General features: G+C 38.5%; 1 protein-coding gene across 12 annotated transcripts in view; it reads right to left on the bottom strand.

Annotated features, from left to right (window-relative positions):
• Positions 1-9,864: 9,864 nt before the first annotated feature.
• PTPRK (protein tyrosine phosphatase receptor type K) overlaps positions 9,865-22,517 on the bottom strand; it is a 382,222-nt gene continuing 369,569 nt past the window's right edge. For all 12 annotated transcript variants that reach the window (XM_015622199.2, XM_015622202.2, XM_015622201.2 and 9 more), the window contains 7 exons: positions 20,776-20,925; positions 20,027-20,200; positions 17,363-17,494; positions 17,005-17,130; positions 15,226-15,389; positions 14,082-14,217; positions 9,865-11,729 (listed from right to left, as the gene is read on the bottom strand). In XM_015622199.2, the coding sequence (XP_015477685.1) occupies positions 11,676-11,729; positions 14,082-14,217; positions 15,226-15,389; positions 17,005-17,130; positions 17,363-17,494; positions 20,027-20,200; positions 20,776-20,925 (936 nt within the window). In that variant the 3' untranslated portion in view covers positions 9,865-11,675. The remainder of the gene's footprint in view (positions 11,730-14,081; positions 14,218-15,225; positions 15,390-17,004; positions 17,131-17,362; positions 17,495-20,026; positions 20,201-20,775; positions 20,926-22,517) is intronic.

The raw sequence follows: 22,517 nt of genomic DNA, 5'->3' as shown, positions 1-22,517 counted from the left end.
TTCCTTTCCTTTCCTTTCCTTTCCTTTCCTTTCCTTTCCTTTCCTTTCCTTTCCTTTCCTTTCCTTTCCTTTCCTTTCCTTTCCTTTCCTTTTTTTTCTTTTTCTCTCCTCTTCTGTCCTCTCCCTCTCCTCTCCTTTTTTTCTTTTTCTTTCCTTTCTTTTTCTTTTCTTTTTTTTTTATCATCAGTGAGAGCCTTTCTAAAAGGTCCACAGAAAGATAGCCCGTCAACACACAATTTTATTTGCCCAGTTTTAGAAACAGCTTTAGAAAGCTGAAGAACAAACTTAAATGTAATTACTTCTATTCTGTGTATGAACTTGAATCTAAAAGCAAATTGTTTCTGCAGGAAAAATGTGTTTCATTAAAGAATAAAGGCTTCATATAAAATGCACTTAACACTTGCCAGCATATCAGTGAAATTGATTATAATTTCCTACCTTTTCCAAGGCCTTGATATTACCCTGCTGCAAGACATTTTGGTTGTCATTATAATTCACCATATGAAAACTCAGATGTATTTGCTGCCTCAGTGTTCTGCATCTATGCTCTTATTCCAGGTGTCCCTAGCTTTTTCTTAACGAGAAGCAGCATAAAGGTATCAGTGTTTGGTGGACTTTTTTCTTGGAGTCTTTTTTGGGTTTTCTTTTTGATTTGTTTTTCTGTTTGTTTTGTTATTGTGTCTTCTGTTTTGGGTTTTGTTGTTTGCCTGTTTTTAATTAAATACACAGGCAAATTGAACATAGATGAAGGAATTTGGAAAAGTCTAAGAAAGCTGTGGGAAAAGTAAGATCTGACATGAAGAGTTTAAAGGTTCCTTTTATTTGAAGAGGCAGCCAGACTCTTGGGCTGGCACCTGCCAGAGTTTCAGCCTGTGGGAGAAGATAGTGTCCAGGGAGTTCTCAGTCTGCCCTCATGATTCCTTACCCCTAGGGATGGTGGAATGAAAGCTGTATTTGGTCCAGCTGAGATGAGATTTGTCTGCATTTCATTACAAGCACAGATACAACAAGTTCTTTATTTTGTGTTTGTGTCATATGTTTTTTGTTTACTTATCAGCCATTTTTTTCATGGTTTCAGGGAAGGGTCTCAGCTTCCATCCTCTACCTCACCCAAGGATGCTAGCCAATATCTTTTCCAGTCCTACAGAGTCATCATTCTTGTGGTAGTCTATGATGAGCACATTACACACATTGTGAGAAGATAACCCTCATGAGAGACTCATTTGGGAAAACTGCTGCAACACAAATATGTTCCCTTATCAAAATGGTCAATAAGCCCATCTTCCCACCTGGGGAGGAGGAAAGAGCAAAGGGGTTCTTCCCCAAAACAACCTATAAAAAGGCAAAAAGCCTTTTTTTTTTTTTTTTTTTTTCTTGAAGAACCCATAGGTAGAATTTATTTTAACTTAATTTTTTTGGGTGTATTTTAGCCCTGACTTATTAAAATACTTGGTCCAGAAGGTTCACCAAGAGAAATAAATCTCATTACTTCTCATGTAAAATGATAACTTACTGGGTAGAACACACTGCATCCATTTCTTCTTGTAGGCAGCTTTGCATTGCAGTATGAAACATATGTTGTGATGCAGCCAATGCTCTTTCACCTTGCCCTTCTCCACAAACTTCATGTAAATTATCTAAGATTTCAAACGGTCTGTAAGGAAACATCCTGGGGCTCTCAGTTTGGAGTATAAGTCCTTCTGCCAGCCTTTCATCTTGATTTCAGTTTGTTGCACGTACATTTATTTGACATCCAAGAGCATTTGTGACCCTTGGGCATCTCCTTCAATGTGTTTCTAGCACATGTTCCCTGCAGTTGGACCCTTCTCCTCTCCTCCTTTCTTCCCTTCACCATACTGCTGGAGACCCCTGAGCCAGGGGATGCTGAGAGCCTGTGGGGCACTACAGCATCCTGGACCTTTCAGTGCTGAGCATGATGTGAGATTTAACACACAGCCAGCATGAATAGAGAGATATATTTTGAAAAATTAAAGTCTGCATGTCCCTCTACAACTCTCTGAGCAAAGTATCTGTAAGTGTTCTTGTAGAATTATGTCAACAGATTAATTCAGATTTGCCAAGGCTAGAGGATGAAATCTACAAAACCTTCCCAATAAAGTCCATTTTACAAACAATGTATTTTGTTAATTTCTTCCTTTCTGAATTCTGCTCTCTGCTCACCAACAAAATCCACCTATGCAATATGGCTGCAGATGAGCTTGCCAAAGAAGATCCAATATATCATATGAGAGAAGGTACTTTAAAAAGGGGAAAATAACATCCAATCTGAAAACTTAAACTCTTCCTAGTAGAGAAAGTAACATGAAATCAAAGTAAGCAGTCACAGGAAAAAATCCAAGACAAAACAAAACAAAACAAACAAACAAAAAACTCACCAAACCAAACCAAACCAAACCAAACCAAGAAACAATATCAAAGCCCAAAACAAGCCAGCCAAAATACTGAAAAAAAAAAATACTAAAGAAAATTTGCTGTTTGGTTTTAACACACAGCTAAGGATGCTTCCTTCCTAAACCCAGCACGTAACCAGAGCCCCTAGCCCATCCAAGCCTGCCCTATGATAGGTACTTATCATGAGCTATTCCTTAGCTTGGACAGGAGTAAAGAGAGCAATCAGCTCAAAAGATGTTTGTAGCTTGGGGTGTAGCATCCCATTTTGGGCAGTTATGTTTTTCCCAGAGCACTGTATTTCTGAACACTGAAATAAATTTGAGTACATAAAATGTTATTTTCTGCCCCCAGACTCTGTGTTCTAACCCAGTCCCATGGCAGAGACAGGAGCCAATCTCCCAGCTTCCATGAGGACACCAGCAACAGAAATGTTGTTGAAAGGTGGGTGTGGGAAAGTAAGTTTTGCTGTACCCCTTTGACTAGTTGAAGTTTCCTTTGAAAATCACTTCACAGTAGCACATTTCAGGAGCTGCCATGACAGAAAGTCAGTTACACATACACACTGGATGACATGCATTCAGATATGCCTGTTTCCCTTAAAACCTAGAATCTTCTGTGGAGTTAACCAAGCTACCCCCGTATGTTGCTTTTTAAAATTAATTAATCTTTTTAAAATTAAACACACCTAAATATATCACTTACCAATGTTCTTCCTGCGTTGTTTCATGTTTTTTAAAGCCCGCTGACCTTTAAGGACTTGGAGACACCCTCAAAGAATTGGAAGGGGGCAAGTTTATTCACCTCCTCCCCAACCCAGAAAAGCACTCAGAGGAAAAAAAAAAAAACAGTTGCAGTTGTTTCCCTTTGGAATTAAGTCATTGTCATCCTGCCTAAATCACTCAGCAGATTTTGAGTGACATCTGGCAAGAAGCCTGCTTTCAGAGGTGCCAGCTGACCTCAGGTGAAGGTGGGAGGTGTTGGTTCAGCTACTTAGTGTAAATTAGGAACTACCTGTTGAAAATTGTTTCTGCTGAAAAGTTGAAATGTGTTATAGAGATAATACCATGTTCCATCCATGTTTGGTTTGCTTCAGCCTGTGCTGAGTAAAAAAAATCTGTGAAAACAAGAATTAAAAGAAACCAAACTAAAACAACAAAATCAAGCAACATATATGATGTCCTGTGTGTTTCTGGATTCCAGTCAGTTTACAAAGGCCGTTGGAAGAAGAGGAAAAATCAGGTAAGAGTATAGAATCTAGTCTGAAAAGCACACAGGCTTGAAATGAGATGATTATCTGTCTTCCTTAAACATTTGTGTGCCTGTAATAAGTTCAGAATAGGTACCTTCTGGCAGACTCAAAGTAATGAGCAAGATCAGGACATCATGGTGCAGCGAGGAGTTAATTTCTTAAAAGTGAAGGCATGGAAAATGCAGACTTGTATGCATATATCAACAAAATAATTGTCACATTCTAGTCTCTATTTTTCCCAGGATTATCTGATAACTTAATTTTTATTTTGCTACGCTAGACTGTAAACTCAGATCAACTTGCAGGGCATGTGTCCCCCCGCCCCAATCCAATTTTCACAATTTTTCCCAAATGCCAGGTCAAGTAGGACTCTGAAGATATTTGTTTATCAAGTCAGCTTCTGTTTTCAGGACACTCAGAATTCTTCTCACTCTCTGAAATCTTTACTGTGGCTCCCTGGAGGACACAGTAAAGCACTTTCCCCCCAGAATGCTCTCCCAAAAAATCCTCTCTCCTCTCAACCCCAATCTCTGATGTTGCTTGTCTCAGTAAAAATTTTCTTCTTCTAAGAAATGAAAATTTTATATATATATATATAAACACACATACATACAACTATGCTAGAAAAACAAGCATCAAAAAAAAGCCTGCACAGTAGCATTTTTCTGTCACTTAGCAGTGAGGTAGGGGCTGAGACCACCCCTGTGAAATCTCACCTGAGCTATAACTTCCTGTCACATTTACTTTACTTTTCATTTGTTGCTTTTCTTCAGAACCAAGATGAATGGCCATGTTTGATGTTGCAGCATTGTTTCCCTTTTCTTGGTCAGCATCAACAAATATGGTATCACAAAAATTGCACCTTGTGGCCTTCAATGCAGACTGACTCCAGAAATGTACTGGAGTTCATAGGTCATCAAATTAGGCATGTGACGAGATTCTCAAGTTTCTTTTTTCTCAAGTTTCTTGTCTGTGCTAAACCTGGTTTAGTGGCATTATTATTTTTCTAATATTTCACAATACCTCTGCAGAAATGTCCTTTATTGAAGGATCTGCTCACTTAAATTTCCCATTTCTTTCTCCTTGGCACTGTCCCTTGCTCAGCATCTTTTATCCTCAGAGGCCTAAATCAATTGTTCAACCTCCCTTGACCACAAATATGACATTTACTCAATATCTGAAACTTTTTCACTGACTGAAGCAGTCAAGATTTTTATATCCTTCCATATATTTCACAACTGCATGCTTTTTGGGAAGTTCCAGTCTTGTCTAGATTTTTATATTTTCTGTCCTGCCAATTCTTACATCCAAAGCCAGAGTTTTCTATGCTGTTGCCAAATAAAGGGTGAACAAGATTCCTATCTTTGTGCTGATCCCAGTCAGTTCACTATTTTCTTCTGTCTCTTGCACAAAGTTTATAAATCCCCCACTACAAAAGATAAAGGCCTATTCCTCAGGCCCCTGTCTGCTGTGCTCACCCCCTGAATATTCTATAGGACTCATCATACTTGTCCCTGCTACCTTTAATCCACATACCAACAGTTGTATTTAAGGACAGAGGTTGCTGCAGGCTGTGATTCTGACTACTTAAAGGACTATCATCTTAGAAGGGGTCTGTGTAAAGCAAGGCTATTATTTGAAGTAAACAAAGTGCCTGAAAGGAAGGCACATTGAAGTAGAAACAAAGCCTGCACTTCTTCCCTGTTTTTTAAAAGAATTTTTTAAAAGCCTTTGCCACAGACAAAACCACACAGTTATTTTCTCACAGCTGTAATTGCAGCTCACTGTCGCACTAGCTGAACCACCTCTTCTGGCTGGAGGAGAAATATTAGAAGAACCTATAATGTGCCTTGTGCTTTTATATTCTATTTTATCCTCACTCCTGAAGAAGTCTGACCTATGAGAATTGCTGCGGTATGTCTAACTGCAAGGTAAGCTGGAAACCTTGATCATTTCAGGAGATGAAACCAAGCAGCAACTTTTTATATGGTTTAAACTGCACCAACTGAAGCTTCAATGATAGATTTTGTGCAACAGAAAAGGTTGCAGCATCATCACAGCCTTCTATGATTTCCACCTAGTTTAAAATGAATGCATACACACCTTGAGCAGGGGGTTTCAAGCATTTTCAGTACACAGAGGCAATTTTGCAATGTTAGTCTGGATTATCAGTGTGTTTCATAACAACTTCACCCTGAAAGCAAGGAAAAAGGCTACAGCACCAGGTTCCGTGTGGAAGATAGTTCAGACCATGGTCCAGATAGGCTATTTATTGTACCTGTTCATTGATACAGCAAGTGGGTCAGAAAGACTAACAAAATATTAAGCAGTTTAATGTCCTTGATCATCAACAAACTATAATTTCACCTGTTGGGATTTAAGCAAGATAAATGTCTTCCAAACTTTTTTGGAACTTACGGTTTGACTTTATGGCTACTATGAATAACCAACTCACTCTGGTTATCTTGAGAGAGAAACCCCAAAGATACTGTAATCTTTGGTTTCATGTTTATTATCAGAATGTAAAAAGACATTCACTTTCTTCAGCATTCCAGGACTGCAAAATACTGTGTTGTTTCAGATACCATTCTAGAAGATTAAACACACGAAAGAAAGACAAAAGTTTTGCACTGAGAAATGGAAAGAGCTCACACTGGTTTGCACCTGGCAGGAAAATGCAGAGATATTATCACAGTTTGGAGGTGCTGTGTTTTGCCAGATGCCATTTCCGTGCTCATTACCAAAGAGTTTCAGGATACTCCAAAGCTTGCAAGAAATATCAAGTTTTGCTTCCATGTCCAGTTGACAGACGTTTTTGCTGATTATTTTTTTTTTTTTTTTAATATACAGTGGTTTTTTTTGTCTTTTACTTAGAGAAGGTTTGAAAAAAATTCTCTGAGCATACAGGGATTTAAAATATATCTTGATATGAAGTAAGGGACTATTTTCTGATCCAGATGGAAGCTAGAAGGCATTACAAAAGACTATTGAAATTAAGCTGTTGTATCTCAACAAGGCACAAAAACATCTGTTCTTGGCCAAGACACAGTTAATAAACATTATTATTAGGTAAGCGTCCTGTTGTGCCTGTCATCATACGTACTCTGCATAAATTAGGACTCTAAACCCAACAGCAGGGAAAGAATTAATTTCTGAGAAGCGTGGGACAAAATAACATTTATGCCTGTCAACCACCACCACAATCTCACATCATCCTTTTAGCCAAACTTTAAGAGAAAAACATCCAGGAAGCTTAAAATAATTTAGAAATGTTTCTCTATTCTCAGTATCTCAATGTTTGCTCAAACAGAGGCCCCAGTTAAAAAAATTACCAAAGGTTATTCTGCAGAAAGTTGAAGGAAAATTTATGGGACTAAACCTCTGCATATTCTGAAAGTCTCATCCTCAGTACACACAATCTGATCCCAACAGTTTATTCAACCCTGGAAAGTAATGACATAGGTGAATATTCACAGATACCCTTGACTATCCTGGATTTGCAGAGGTTACAAGATCTTTGACTGTTTAACAAAGACCACTAGCAATAAATCACCACAAAGGTTCTTTTGTGAGATTAGGATCACTTTACTCAATTCAGACCTCTACGTGACACAGGAAAGTACAGCAGAAAATGAGTTACTTTTCTTTTCAGTACAGAGCAGAGCACTATAAAAGCAGCTTTTACATTTATTTCAAGATCTCAGGGTTTCTTCTGACACTGTAGCAGAGTGAAGTTTAAAAGAGGTCCTTTATACAGTCATTTGTCAGTCCAGGTGGCCTGGCCATGTAATGATTCTGCAACGTTTTTTCTCAGGCTGTCCCTTCCTTGTGCTTTAACATTTCAATTCACACTCGAGGCTCAATGACAAAGTACTTGCCTACCATTGCTTCCCCAGTGTGCTTTTTTTAGACCTTTGGTTTTGGAAATTGTTAATCAGTTTGAAAGAGCACACTCCAGCAGAAGCCTTGGCTTTCATGTTTCTGGAAGGAATATTCTGTTTCTTAATGTAAGATAGCATAAACTAAGTAAATATATTAACCGAGCAACTTCCAAAAATAAATAAATCCCATATGCTGAAGATACTAAGCTTCAAACTCCCGTGTCAGTGATTGTTTTCTAGGAAAGCAAAGCATCTCTCCAAGTTGTTTCCCAATGGCATCATTTACCCAGGAAGCAGGAAATGTAAATACTGGGATCTCATCAAACAGCTGGGGTCTGATCTCTCAGGACCCAGATAAAAGGTCAAAATCTGAGTCTCCTCACACTTCTTTCTGCTGGAGTTAGGTCAGCATAAACAGGGAAGCCAGATTCAGAAGGCTAAAAGAAAAAAGAAAGAAAGCCTCACACTATAGAGGGTGCTGAGGTTTGGTAGCTATTACATCTCAATGACATGGCTCAAAACAATTCCAAACATGTCCGTGTTTGATGCCTTCTGTGGTTCTTCAGTGTTGAATTTTAAGATCTGGTTATTCTGGGAAAATTCAGATAATTTCAACATATCCTAAAATTACCTCTTTGATTATCAGCCAATAGAAAATGAACCAAAGCCATCCAAGGGACTTGCAGAATTTCTTCTAACACAGAGCAGGACACTGAAGTCATCACTTCTCAGTTTTAGAGCAAAGAATAACTTCTTGCACATAGCAACCATGTTTTTTGGAACTTGTATTAACCAAATTGATTAATTTCATTATGTGGTATTAAACCAGTTTCAACTTCATTAATTTCAAATTTGAATCACCTCACATTCCTCCATGGATGTAGCCTTTTGCAACTCTTGTACTCGGCCTTGATGCCCGCTCGCTGTGTTCACCATACGTGTGAGTCCAGCCTTTGCTTCGTGCTGCTGAGGAAAGCAGAGACAATGCACTGCACAAGCTTTAGCCACTTGACTGAGTCTGTGCTGGTATTTCATCAAGGATGATAGCACACAGAAAGGTTTTGAGGAGTCTGGAACCCTATGGACCACTCCAGGTTAGGAGCTGCTGGCACACGTGATACTGGTGCCAGTGACTTTTCACCACCTCAGGGAGTGAAACGTTTCCCACTTAGAGTCCAAGGTTTGGAATACTTCTATTCTTCCACAGCACACTCTTTTTGTAATAAATACTTGTTTTCTGTCTGGATCAGGTTTCATTCCCCTCACTTCCCTTTTTTCTGTCTTGTATGGGTGTAAGTAAAGGATGCTGGAGCAGCATTTATCTGCAGTAGCAGAGCTGGTACCCTCAGAAAACAGAGCTGGGGTTTGCTTACACTGGGTGAGATAAGAGAAGAGAAAAAGCTGCACAATGAAAAAATCTGTCTCTTCTGATTTTATACTAAAAAACATATTCTAATATTATCTTTTGCCTAAGAGACCCTCAAGAGGTAGCATTACTGGAGAATATTTCTCATCTGCTTCTCACATACCATATTCCCTCTGCATACTTTTCCTTGACCTTGCGAGGAAGAATTTCACAGAAATTTTTTGTTCATGAGATATGCAAAAGCTCTTTAGATCACCACAGTCAGCAACAGTTACAGAAATTATGAGACTCTCAGAATACTTGAACACTGGCAGAGTTCCCCTCTGCAGAATGACCAGCAGCAGCTATAATCTCTTCCATCCAAGGGGATTGCTCCCAAGGAAGACTCTTTTGCAGGTTTAGTATGCTGCAATGCCAGGATTAATACTGGCACTTGAACCAGTCAAGCTTGATGTCCTGGGGAAACTGGACTCAAAGGTCTTAACCAGGATCATGAAATTCTGATGGGGATGGTCCCTGCTGTCCCAAACACAGCAGCTCACCATGAGAAAAACTCCACCCAAAACATAAATAACATTCTGTGCAGTACAGAATGTAGCTTTTGCATTCCACAACCCTAAGAGCTACTCATCTGTCACAAAATTAATCTAGACTTTAGACTAGTCTTTACAAGATCTTATCAGACAACAGAGGAAGATTTTTCCACATTCAAAATCATCTAGTGCCAGACAGACGTCTAACAGGCAGGATGCATCAGGCACGTTGTTTCCACAAAATGCGGTGACCAGACAGTCAGCTCTAGGTAACAGACCCAGCACTTGACTGCCAAAGTTAGTTGAATGCCATTTCCTCACAGGGAAAGCTAAGAATGTTACAAAGCATGTAACTTACAATCCACTTCCCAGTATGGCAGTAGAAAAAATAGGGTAATTTGAGTATTAAGAAGTCAGACCCAGTGAAGGTTTCAAACCTTATTTATTTACCTTGCTGTTCATAACTAGGAATTAACAGTGGGTGACACACACACACACACAAAAAAAAAAAAGTGGTTTAGATTTGAAAGAAGTGGAGCTATGCAGTACAGATGGAGTCACTGAAAAAAATCTGAGAAGCAGTGTTTCTCTAAACATTCCCCTGCGGTTTATAGTGTTGAATGGATAATTCCATGTATCTGAAGGAAGAAATTTAGGACATACAGATGACATGGAGCCTTGTGACATACTACCTGAAATACCAGGATGAAAAATAATACAATTTCCCTTCGAGATTTTCCTTATCCAAATATATTGGTCTTCCAGAAAATAATGACTCCTTAACAAGGTCAGTAAATGAGAAGGTATCAATGAAGGAAAAAAATATAAAATAATCTTTAAATAAAAATTTAGTTCACTCTTACTTTACAGAATATTTAAAAGCACCATAGCATTTTACTGTCTGTTCTAAAAATGACCAAGAAGCGACTGGACTGATTTTAGCTGGTAGTATAGAAGAAACTTTGTGAAGAAATGTCTGCAAGCTAAGTAAAAGCAAAGTAATATTTTGTACACCACAAGTATAATCAGAATCTGGCATTGGTTTATTCAAATTTTGCTTTCTTGGAAGCAAAGCTTACATGTTTGTAAACATCAAATCAAACATTGCTTAATTTTACAATTTGCTAAACAAATACTTTTTTACCCTGAAGGGCATATGCAGACCCATCTCTTTGTGTCACAGTTCTGTTGATCTGTGCTTCAATATTTTTTAAACAATCGGTTCCTGTACAATTTTAATGGATCTCAAAAATTTCTTCCAATATTGTGCAAGTCACAGGCAAGGCCATTTTGAAGTGTGCACTTCCTTATGTAGTTTTTTTGTCAGTACCTAACTAATGGAACTGTGAAAAACTATACATTTTCAGGAAAATTTTTAGATTTTGGTCCTGTACTTAAAGACCTCCTATAATCAAGTTGTTTACATGAATTTGAATCACAAGCATGTACACAACAAAACCACTATACCAATGTTTCTTGATCTATGCATAAAAAGTATGTCTTCTACTTACACTAAAACATACAAAAAATAAACTACAAAAATTGTTTACACTTGATTTCAGCAAAAAAAGCTTTCTTCAAGAAAAATGATTCTTCTTTTTTTCAGCCATCAAAAAAGGAATGCAAGTAAACAATAAATACATGTGCTTTCTCCATATAGACATATTTACACTTGAGTCTTTGGCTTATGTTTAAGTTTCTTTATAAAGATCTTTATGTGATCCAGCCATCATTGCACATTAAAACAAAATAAGCCAGTTTTTCTTTTACTATATATAATATATATATGCAACACTTGAAACGTATAAAGAATGAACCTTACTATCAATCTGCACTGTTATTGTACTTTAACAATGTATCAAAAGAAAAAAAAAATTAATACCATATAGGAAATATTGATACATGCAACATATGGTCGCTCTACTGTATCCGAGAGACGGCTGCATATACACACACGAGAAGGTCCTAACTTGAGCAAATCTCTTCTGACTCTGGTTTTCATTAAATAGTATTTATGTGGCACTAAATGTTGATACTGTATACAAGCATAGAAACAAATTGAGTTCTTTTATTAAGATACACAACTTCATAAGAAAAATACTTTGCATTTAAAATTTAAAATCCCTCCCACCCCCCCTCTTCCCCTAAAATCTTTCTTCACAGGATCAAGAACTGTTGTCAAAACAGCTTATTGAGATTCATATATTTGGTGAACTTCGTCACATCCTTTCCGACTAAGAGGATTCCAGGTACTCCAGTGCAACATCATAGCAGAAACGATATTGCTCCTTTAAGGGGAAACAGAAACAGAAGTTACACTAAAATCTAAAATCTTAGCAGCGGTATCTATAACGAAGAACAACATTCTTTGCTAACCAGTAAACTCAGACAGGCTTGGATTTTCCATTTTTCCCCCCTATTACACAAGTATATTACCAGCTCTGATTTAAAAACTCACCCTAACCAATGAAGGGGAAAAGGACCCTGACCATGGAAAGTAATGATGTGCTTCTCTGATTTTTTCAGCTTTTGAACTGTTTTGTCAAACATGAAAAGCTCTCCTCTCAGTCAGAGCATTCTTGCAGTGAAAGCACCTTGACTCTGATACACCACTTCTATTTGAGTTAGCTGATATTGAGCAGTAACTGGTGCAGGACCCCGAGTAGCCCCGTGTCCAGAGCCCATTGGTACAGTCCCGTTGATATGGAATCCAAAAGACCAGATGCACGTTTAAAAAAGAAGTTAAAGCTCAAAACCTCATTGTGGTTATTATTTCTCAATTGAGATCTGATACTGGAGGATAGGGAGGAGGAAGGAGAGAGGAGAGGGAAAGAGGAAGAAGAAATAAAAACCAAGGAAATTAATTTCATGTCTATTGTCCTCACTACTTGAAAAATGAAATCTTCCCTTGTGATTTATTTTTGTTTGCACAGGAAGACAGTGTGATGCATTAACAGGAAGTTGTGGGGATATCTTAAAGGCTTTATGGCGCTGCTCGTTGTTATCTGATCCTGTTGCTGAATGTAGGGCACATGACACTGTTATATAGTGGTTTTCCTGGTTTGTTCTCTAGCTAACAACTCAACAGCTTCTGCTGTTCAGGAGCTTGGAATAAAAATTCACAGAACTCAAATACATAACTAAAAAATATAGTAAATTCAGTGAAAAGCTACAGTGGAATTCAGGACGATTTTGAAATGCAATATAAGTTTGCAGAGCATTTATCAGAAACAAACACAATCTACCTTGGCCTCCCTTTACAGAGGCACAAATAATTTTCCATGTGATCTGACCTGTTTTCTTGACAGCAGTGAACTGAAATCCAGGCAGCAATTCAATATGTTGTGTCTCAGGCATCTATGGCACAGGAGAATGTAAAGCATTTGCAGCAAAAGCAGCAATACCTAGCCCAGTGTCACTGCTGCCACAGGATGTTCTATTTGTTAACATATTAACCATCATCTTAATTTATGTGGTGGCAAGGGGTGGAAGTGATTCACTATGATTAAGAGAATCATGCCACAGAAGCTACTTGATATTAAGCAAACACTGACACCTGGAAAAAAGGGGAATATGGGAAGAGGCAGCTACAGCCATTTTGCACAATATGCAAGTTCACAGGGTCAGAAGCAATTTCCACTATGCGTAAACTAAAATATGTTTTTAATTTCAATTGGCATCCCTGATTTTTATGCTGTAGGCAGCCATCTGGCTGAAAAGTGACACTGGCAGCTGGCAGTGTGAGACTCAAATGGCAGGAATTCCCAAACACTATATAACCTGCTTTCATTCACCTACAAAAAGGAAAAACATCCATGTGGGAGAATTTTTTAAGGACCTACCAGTCCTTAGTGTTCAGTTTTTATGACAGAGGCAAACATTCAAATGGATAGGCACTCATACTGTATGCATGAAGATTAACCAGAAGACTCAAGGTTATTTTGAGTTCTGGCAATGTACAAACAAATATTTAGTCTTGCAGTTTTGCTAATTCAGGCTCATATTGTTTATATTAGTTTATTGTTGATATCATTTATTATTCATATTGCTTATTATTTAACTGTTGGATTCAATAATCTTAAGGGTCTCTTCCAACCTAAATGATTTTATATATTCATTTGCAACACACTAGATCCGAATGCTTAATTTTTAAGTTCTGAGGTGTCATTTTGACTACTACAAATCTGGGTAACAAGGACTGTCATTATTCAATACAACTTTCAAAGCAGCAGTTCTTACTAAGGAGCAAAGTATTCACAGATCCAGCCAGGAATCTGTACTTCACCGCTTATTCCTACCGAGGAGAAATGCCTTGCTCTGTAAAATTTCAAGATGGCTTGTGTGAATGCAGCCTGCTGCAACTTCCTTTCAAACAGACTGGGTTATTTTGGGAGACCAAAGTGCATTCTGTTAACTCAGGATGCTTTCTGTGGAAAGCACGCAGCCACTACAAGAAAGGTAGTGTAAAATGCTAAGCCTGTCCTCACATGATGCTGACTTGCATTTACACTCAATATCTGTTTTCTCTTCTTGTGGGCCAGGGTAGGTTTGCACTGTTTTGTGGGCACAGGATTGAAAACACAGCTCACACAACGAGGCAGCCTGGCTGCTTGCAGAAACCCTGTGGGGCTGGTGCTTACCGGAGTTTCTACCATGTTGGGCTTACTGTTCCGCAAGGTCTTCACAGCGTGGAAAACATCCACCACATTCTGCCTTTTTACCATCTCAACCACAATGCCGATGGCACAGAACATCCCGCTCCGGCCACCGCCGTTTCTGTGCGCAAGGAAGAGAGAGGGTTAAATGCCACTGTGGCCTAAGACAGCATCCAGAACACATTTCTGTTCTTTCACTCTGTAAGCACAAGTGATTCCTGAGTCCCAGAGGGAGATCAGACTTTATCAATCTCTTTGCAGCTCCAGTGGGTTTGGTCTAAGACACTTGCTTTTTCTGACCTTCCTCTCAATTACTGCTTTTGAATTCTGCCCTTACAGCCCATCATGCTGCCCAACCATGCTATAAGTCTAAATTGCACCTGCTTTAGATATAAAATAAAAAAAAAAACAAGATCAAGTTCAATGGCAAGTAGGACATTAGAAATAATAAAAACAAGTTCAATGCCAAGCACATTTTCCACTTATCTCTGGAAAGACGCTCACTTATATTAACCTATGATATAAGAATTATTCAACTAGATATGCTAAGATACCACTGATTTAATAACCTGATGACCTTTGGGGACACTTTTGAACTATTTTAATCTTAATTTCAAAGAAATTAAGGTAGGTATTTCTTCTTATTAATTTTGAGGTGGCATAGGCAGAAATGCCACTAGTTAATTCTGAACATTTAAACAGAGGTCTTTTTCAGAGTAAGGAGAAATGCATAATTCAATTTCTAATTTTTAAACATTATATTTAAATAAGGTAGGAGACAGATTGATTTCTCTCTGCTTTGGGAGAAGATGCTCTCTTTTCAAAATTCCAGCTTCCATTTAAATATCAGATAAGTAGCCAGCAGTTATTTACCAACAATAGTTTTATTATTGTGTATGTAATAGAGCTTTTTTCAGATGTCATATATCCATAGTTTTCCGTTTAAATTCCTCAAAATACTGTAGGCCTTCCTTTTGGGAAAAAATCTAGCACACTGTGCAAAAGAGACACAAAATTTGGCATCCCATTAGAATAAGGTATCCATAAGAATACTGTTTAGTTAAAGCCAAGAATGAATTGATTAGGGTTTATTTGAAGATCAGCAATTGACTTTCTCCAAGTTACTCACAGGCAGTGGATGATGGTCCGGCCCTCCCCTTCTTCACATTCCTCTTGCCATTTTTCAACCTGGAGAATTAACTTCAAGAAGGATCTCTTGGAAGCTGGTACATCTCTGTGAGAAGCCCATCCCAAATACTGGAACTGCTGCACCATCAGATAGCCCTCTTGTGGCTGAGAGAAAACAGAGAGCTTTAGGTCAAAATGGCACTTTTACACCTTGGCTTAGAAAACCAAAATATAAAACTAACATGAAACCTAGGTGTTTATATTATGGACAGATTCAAACGTGTAATTGCATGGTAGGGTCTCCGGTAATTTCTACCACTTCAGCTCAAGGAAGATGTCAGAAAATGTAAAAAAGGGAACTACATTGGAGACAACATCACAGTTTATCGATCACAAATGTAACTTATCCTGAATTCTAAATCAACAAATTCCCTATATCCCATAGATTCTGTGTGCCAATATTGCTTAACACCACTGATCAATTTAAAACATCACTACTGAATTCCTAGGCTTGCAGAAAGAGACAGAGATACATTTGGCTGCTACACATGAACTGACCCCATTATAAACAAACAACAAGTAATACTGGTGCACAAACATGACTACTGTCCTTGAAATCTTCCCTTTGTGCCAGACTATGATAATCATGACAGCCTTGCTGCCAGTCTCTGAGCCTTCCACGTGCTAAATGTGACACAGGGAGAGCTTTGAATAGAATTAGACTGTCACAAGAAAGGCCTCAATAACAGGAAGAATAAATAGTCTACCTATCTTCTTGAAGCTGAAGATGACAAGTAGGAATGTGGATTTTAGAAAAGTAAGAACAGAGCAGAGAGATTTTTTAAAAGCAAGGCCTATGAGCTAAAGGGCATAGGAGACAAAGAGAAGTGTAGAGGAGTAGAAAATCAAAGCATCATAAAAAAGGAAGAAATGGAAAAAAAAAAAAAAAAGAGGAAGTCTCAAAATAAAAGAAAAAAACACTACAGTGTAATGTTTGTCAGTGTGCCCACACCTTAGTTTCCTCTAGTTTCCAAGAAGAACTGAACATGTTTTTCATAATTCTGAATATAAGAAAAATAAAATTTGAGTAAAATACTAGCCACATAAAAACTAATCTTCACCCCACTGAAAAATGAAAATGTGACCAAAATAAAACAAAAATAAAATAAAATAAAATACATGAAAGATCTTTGTGTACACAGTAATTAATTTTCCCCACAGTTATCTTTCAAGATTAATGAGAATTAAACATGTAGTCAAGATACACTAGCAATGATGATAAATTTTCAGAGTTTTCAGAGTTTTTTCACACCCTGCTTTGCAGGGTGCCACAGTCTGCCTTTCCTGTTGTGGTTTTCACATCTTAGGCTGAGAAGCTGCTGGTTTTATCATCAGCCTCGGTGTTTCTATTCATGATTCACTACAGAAAACGTCTTACCAAAGCTATGAACTAAATACCTGCCAGTATATGTTCATTACAGGGATATTTCTTTTACTGTACACCAAACAGAATACAGAATACTTCTCACACATCAGGGAGAATACCTCAGAACAACATCCATTCACCTTAAAGCTCTCTCTGCTTAGTGTAGAAAAGTACTGTAGCTGTAAAAAGTACTAGGAATCAGTATCAGATACTGATACTTGATTGACTCTTTTCTGAGTAATGTCTTATGAACATTAGTATTCTACTATTATTCAAAATTAAAAAGCACAAGGTCCTAGAGAGCATGAAAAAAATACATATCTTTCTGTCACATATTGTTAAAATAATCCTTACTCTTGTAAGATTGCATATCCTGAAAATTCTGTTTATGACGTCGCAGTCCATTGAACACGACATGCATTCCACTTGGATGGGGCCGTACCGCAGTATCCCTTCCTCAGGCCAGTATTGTGGGCAGCCCTGTGCCAGAGCAAAACAGGCATGATTAAATGGTAACTTACAACCTGAGCATTGCCTTATTCCACTGCAGACATCTCACCCAACCTTTACTGAGCAACTAGTGTTGATCAGTTGCTGTAAAGCAGAGAATAATTTGCAAAGTCACTGCACTGCTCTACATTTTCATCAGGTGGTAAATCCAGGGTGATTAAAACATGTGATGGTACGTGGAGAACTCAAGCTCCAAACTAACCTGTGCTAAGTCGACTTCATTTAGCATCACAAGAGAAGTACAGCCATAGTCATACACTAATCTCCAGAAGTCTTTCACAGTGTTTGGTAAAGGATGTTGTGTGACGATAAAAGCTGCTGGCTGCCTGTAGCTCTGTAAACACAAACAATTTTATTAGTACCGGTATGGGAAGTATTTGAATTCAACTGAAACAGAACAAAGCATAAAAACAGAATAAAGCTGTGACATCTGTTACTTCATATATCACTGAGAATGTAAAAGTTAGAAATACATTATCATCTCCAGTAAGAACAAAGAGGTTACTCTGCTCAGGTCTGCCTTCTTCTTGGTTACAGAGCAAGCCCTGATTTTACACTCAGATATGCTGTGGGCACTGAAGATGTTCTTTGTGGCTCTGTTGAGACAAATCAGGCAGCCACTGTGTCCAGAAGCCAAGCAGAGAACTTTCACCCCCCCCATACAGAGGTCTCAGAAGATCACCCTCCTCATAGCAGGGACTCTGTGACCAAACTGGGGACTAAACTCTATCCCAAATTCCATTTCACAGTGCACAGCCACAGGGACACCCAGGAAACTGACTTTTGGGATCACTGGGATGCATTTCCAGAAGAAAGCAGAAGTCAAACAGCAAAATACAATTTCTTGCCATGACCAGTTTCCATTTTCTATGTACTGTGTTATACAAAACTGCAAATAGGGATTTCCAGCCTTGCACAGTAACTGAGATGCAACTAACAGCTGAAGGATGATTTTCCTGCTGCAGATGTATTACGAGCAGCAAGCAGAAGAGGAGATATCAGAAGTCTTTTGCAGGCAATTTGTAACCATCCATGGAAGAGTAAATTAACCCAGAAGAAAGACCAAGTAGGGTACATAAACCACTTTTGCTATGGAAGCTTGCTCATGTGAGGATTGATCTAAGAGATCTTTATGTGCAATACATAGACATACCCTCCAATAACTTGTTGGTTGATGTCTTTAGCATCAGTACTTGTTTGACAAGAGATTGAGGAGGTTGCTGATTTATTTTTAATCTAGGTTTTTGTTACCTTTTCTAATGCAGGAAGAATGTTGGGGTAGCAGCAGCTCATGTCCTACTTCCTAAAACTGCCCAGGGACAACACAGAGACAACCAATTTTGATTTTTCCCCTGTACTTTTAAGAAATAAAACACATCCTAGCTGATGTTGTCCTATCCCCCTTCCCCATGATTTCTAGTGTTTCTCAAGACAATAGAAAGATAAGGGGTAAGCTTCTCTTGTTATTTTGTTATTGAAAGTCCCTTTTTCTTGTCCAGGAGTAGTTCCTCTTCTCTGAATAAATTAGTCTTAAAAGAAACAACCAGAAGAGAAAAGGCAAAAAACCCCAACTTGTGTTACCAAAAATTTTAACCTTTTACTTATAATCTTGCTCTCATTGTAATATAATACTTTTGTTCCTACTGCTGTTTTTCCTTTTATTACTACCATTTCTGCCTTTTCTAATTTGGCTCTGATTGCCAATCCATTAATATATTCCTTGGTTCATGTCCCCACCTGCCACATGCTGTTGCACACTCAGAGTCTTCCTGCTCCCCACATCCTGTGTTGTCTTCCCTTCACCCCAAAACATATTCCTCTATGCAGCTCTATTGGTAGGTTCATAGCACAACAATTTTATCCAGGTGCTTAATGCAATTTTAACTGCAATTCTAAACAATTTTTGCTACCAGAATTCTGTTCACTGCTCTAATTCATCTGTTCAAGCCCCGTGATACCCTAATACTCCTCTATTTTTTTTTTATAAAATAAGCTAGTTGTGAGATTAGGGGCTGCATTTTGCTATCAGTTCATTTTCTGCACTAGCTCAGGCAGAACTCAAGGATGACTATACCAATCAGTGTTGATGATTTCTGCTGCTATTTGCCATTTTATTTCAGCATCTCTCCTTGACATGGCAGTTTCTGACAGCATTTCATTTTTGAGGAAGGGAAGATGCTCCTTATTTAAGTATTTACTGTAAAAGTGACTTTAGGGGCCTAACTTAGGAAATGCTAATGGGAGGCACAGGCAGGTATCTGGCAGCACATGAACTGTTTTATTGATCAGACACGTATAAGTGGGTTCAACTCCATTTTTCCCATTAATTCACCTTTTCCCCTGACAGTACTTTTGTTACTAAGACCACAGCTCTAAAGAGCTGCAACTCAAAATATAAACAAGATCCCCAGTCCAATACTCTATAACCAAACATTCCAAGAAAACCATTTTTTCTTCCTCTGTTGCTCCTGCCTCAATATAGAAAGACTTTTTTATGAAATAGTGATAGTAACCTCATGCTCAGATAGATAACATTTACTTCCTAACAAACAGATTTTTGAGATCCTGCTGAGATTTGGGATTTGGAGGTCTGGACACTAAAGCTTTATATAAAGCTGTTAAAAAGGTGAGATTTCCAGTGGGTCCCACAAGGATGCCAAAGACTAAAGAAAACAAACCTTCTGAACAAAAAACACAAGCTGGTGGGGCTTCTTACCCTTCCCCCCCACCCCGCCTTCTTTATTTGGACTGTTTTTACTGGGCACTGCAGTGACAGAATTACTCTTTCTTAAACCAGCAAGTGCTCTCTCTCACATTACTGAGCTTTCCATGGCACACTGTGCAGACAAAGAAGGTAGTCTCTTACGTCCATAAGAGCAGCATTGATGTAGTTGCTGCTCTCCCCATCAATAGTAATTAAGAAAGGCAGACATCTGTCAGGTGGCAGCATATCCATGAAGCGGTTCTTGTCGTGGTTCCTTGGCAAGCAGGCGATGCTGCAGTCCTCTGCCTGCAGGCGAGGGGTCACAGAATTCAAGGTCTAAGGGAAAGAGGAGGCTTGTTTTAGCACACTGAGATAACACACATGGACTCGAGAGTCCCCAAGTTTTACTGTAAAATATTGCAATATGAGAAAACATGAGGCATTAGCAAGAGGACATTAGCAAATGCAAGCTCCTGCCTGTCTGTTTGTTGGACATTCTGGGGCTTTGCAAGGGGGCGTTAGGCTGCAGGTATTAAAGGCACTCTGTGTACCACTGAATACATTCTGCATGACACCATCCCTTCCAAAAGGAATAAAACAAAGAGGATCCTTTGGAGCCCTAAAAAGCTATTCCTTCTATGTACAAATGCAAGCCAAAACTTTCTCTGGCTCCTATTCACTGGTCTTTATTTCAGACAGGTATTTACCGCAGTTTTATTAAAAGGAGGATAGTCTGTATTTAAAACAATTTTGCAAAGCACATAAACATGTATGCTTTATTTTGTAGACAAAAGGTTAGGGACCAATTGCTATAAAAGTAATATGAAAAACCTTCCCCCTAAAATAAATTAAATGTATCTAGAGGGAAAAAAAATGTTGTCACATCAAGAGTTAGTAGGAACTGTGAATACCTGAAACTCATCTTTGAGATGTGAAGAGTTTGTCTGAGAGTCTATTCTAATCATATCAAAATAAGCAGCTTTGAATTCGCAGACAGGAATGGCAGTTTCTCCACACAGGCAAGCTTCTAGAATGGCATCGTGAATAAAGATGTACTGCTCCTGTCAAATTAGGAAGAGAAACAAAAATTGTAGCAATTTAAAACCAACAGATCTTTCTTTCTTTTGGGATAAACACTACTGCACACTCTTAAACCCATTCAAAGTGCTGTCCATCAATACGTTAAATAATGCTTTAATACAAACAGTCTTGTTCTTATTGGGGTGCAGTGAACAAGGATGTTTTCTCCAGGACCAATTTAAATTGAGTAAAACTTAACAGAAAAGGGATAGTAATTTATTTAAGAGGAGAATTTCAGTTTTCTTGTACTACTTGTGGGTTCCTGTGCATATGCCAAAGACTTGTTTGCTTTATCAATTTATTTTAATAGCTTTCAATCTTCTGACGTTAGCAGAAAGTGTAAATTGCTTCAAGCACTACTAGTGTGAGTAACAAGTATTTGGCACACTGCATTCTCCTTATGCACATGCAAGTTAGTGCATCAGTTGCCTCATACTTGGCTCTAGGCCAGCAATAAATTCCAGTGTGTTCCAACAGAAGCACCATTTCTTCCCATTTTTACTAACTTGCCTTAAGATAGCCTGAGTCCTAGATAACTGCATTACTATTTCAGTTAGGCCTCCTGTCAGTTTTTACACAAAATGCCCATTGTATTTACTCATCCTGAGAGTAATAGATGTAAACCTTGTCTAGAACTGTGCCAGCATCACATAGCTATTGTGAATACCAATGAGGTTCTTAAGAGCACAGAATTTAACATGTGCCTGTAAAAACAGCACATGTCCAGGGACCACAGTCATATTCTGGCTCTACAGTCTTACCCACACAACTATGGAACTATTGGCATCACTGTTGACTTGAACTTGATGCAATGACAGCTTTATTTTGCTGTGCAAGTATAAGAGAGACTTCTCTTCTCTGAGAGAAGGTGAGAGGTAAGAGGCAAAAGGGAGGGGAAGGAATAATAGTGGATGTATTAATTCACATGCAAGTGCAGATTAAGCTGGGAAGACTACACAGCCACACAGAAACACTTCATTCCATGCACTTCCCAGAAGTTAATGACCCTGTAGCAGGAGTAGTTGACCAGGATCATCTATTGCTCAGCTGGCATAGATTGCATGGAATAAAAACTGCACCAAATTACACTGACACATTTGGCTGCCAAATGCAGAGATTTGCATGTGGTCACAGGTGAAATAACATCTCAGGTACGTGTCCTTATGGAAGGCAGGAGAGAGAAGTGGTGAACCTCTTCAGGTAATCTGCCAATATAAACCAATAACCCATGTTTCTTTGGAAGCTCAGTGGTACTCTGGTGGCAGAGGGGGAGCTGTTACAACTTCATTCATAAGGCAATGGTGAAGATACTGAAGGCATATTGAAAGAGCAAGAGTATGGAAAAGATTTTCAACAAGGTTAATAAAGCAAACAAAAACAGAATTGAAAAGAGAGTGTGAAATGGACATAAAGCTCACCAGTCAATTTATAGATAAAGTGATGGGAGATTGTCTAAAAGGAGTGGCAGCCTAAAAGGCAGATCCACCTTTGGGATCCTGGGATTGCTGATAACAGAGCTGAGGAGAGACATGCCAGACACGCCTAGTATAAAGTCTTCCCTGAAAAAAATCCT

The sequence above is a fragment of the Parus major genome, chromosome 3 (genome assembly GCF_001522545.3).
Source record: "Parus major isolate Abel chromosome 3, Parus_major1.1, whole genome shotgun sequence".
NCBI lineage: Eukaryota > Metazoa > Chordata > Aves > Passeriformes > Paridae > Parus > Parus major.
This window is presented reverse-complemented; position numbering and strand designations above follow the sequence as displayed.